The 959-nt window shown below is 53.2% G+C and overlaps 1 protein-coding gene across 1 annotated transcript in view; it reads right to left on the bottom strand.

The window, feature by feature from the left end:
• Positions 1-714: 714 nt before the first annotated feature.
• Positions 715-959, bottom strand: part of LOC123754866 (involucrin-like) — an 883-nt gene continuing 638 nt past the window's right edge. The window contains exon 2 of the mRNA XM_069332557.1: positions 715-959. This exon is cut by the window's right edge and continues 222 nt beyond it. Within this exon, the coding sequence (XP_069188658.1) occupies positions 715-959 (245 nt within the window).

The following is a 959-nucleotide window of genomic DNA, read 5'->3' as shown; positions in this document are numbered from 1 at the left end:
GGTCATATACCCATGTGATGTGGGCTTCGGGAGACAGGTTCTTCTCTCTCCTCTCTTATTTAATACCCAGCTCCGAGCTTCATTATCTTGCACGCGTTTGAGTTAAACTCTTGTAGCCACATGTTGAATTATTAGTACTGTTATTAATACAATGACTTTTATCTCGTTGTTTAATAGTTACATTATATTTTTTTTTATTGAGTTATCTTCAATCACATCTTTTGTACTCAAGTCCAGTCCCCCTCGGTCTTTTGTGATCAGGTCCAGTCCCCCCTCGGTCTTTTGTACTCAAGTCCAGTCCCCCTCGGTCTTTTGTGATCAGGTCCAGTCCCCCCTCGGTCTTTTGTGCTCAGGTCCAGTCCCCCTCGGTCTTTTGTGCTCAGGTCCAGTCCCCCTCGGTCTTTTGTGCTCAAGTCCAGTCCCCCTCGGTCTTTTGTGCTCAGGTCCAGTCCCCCTCGGTCTTTAGTGCTCAGGTCCAGTCCCCCTCGGTCTTTTGTGCTCAGGTCCAGTCCCCCTCGGTCTTTTGTGCTCAGGTCCAGTCCCCCTCGGTCTTTTGTGCTCAGGTCCAGTCCCCCTCGGTCTTTTGTGCTCAGGTCCAGTCCCCCTCGGTCTTTTGTGCTCAGGTTCAGTCCCCCTCGGTCTTTAGTGCTCAGGTCCAGTCCCTCTCGGTCTTTTGTGCTCAGGTCCAGTCCCCTCGGTGTTTTGTGCTCAGGCTCAGTCCCCCCTCGGTCTTTTGTGCTCAGGTCCAGTCCCCCTCGGTCTTTTGTGCTCAGGTCCAGTCCCCCCTCGGTCTTTTGTGCTCAGGTCCAGTCCCCCTCGGTCTTTTGTGCTCAGGTCCAGTCCCCCTCGGTCTTTTGTGCTCAAGTCCAGTCCCCCTCGGTCTTTTGTGCTCAGGTCCAGTCCCCCTCGGTCTTTAGTGCTCAGGTCCAGTCCCCCTCGGTCTTTTGTGCTCAGGTCCA

The sequence above is a fragment of the Procambarus clarkii genome, chromosome 28 (assembly GCF_040958095.1).
Source record: "Procambarus clarkii isolate CNS0578487 chromosome 28, FALCON_Pclarkii_2.0, whole genome shotgun sequence".
Classification (NCBI taxonomy): Eukaryota; Metazoa; Arthropoda; class Malacostraca; order Decapoda; family Cambaridae; genus Procambarus; species Procambarus clarkii.
This window is presented reverse-complemented; position numbering and strand designations above follow the sequence as displayed.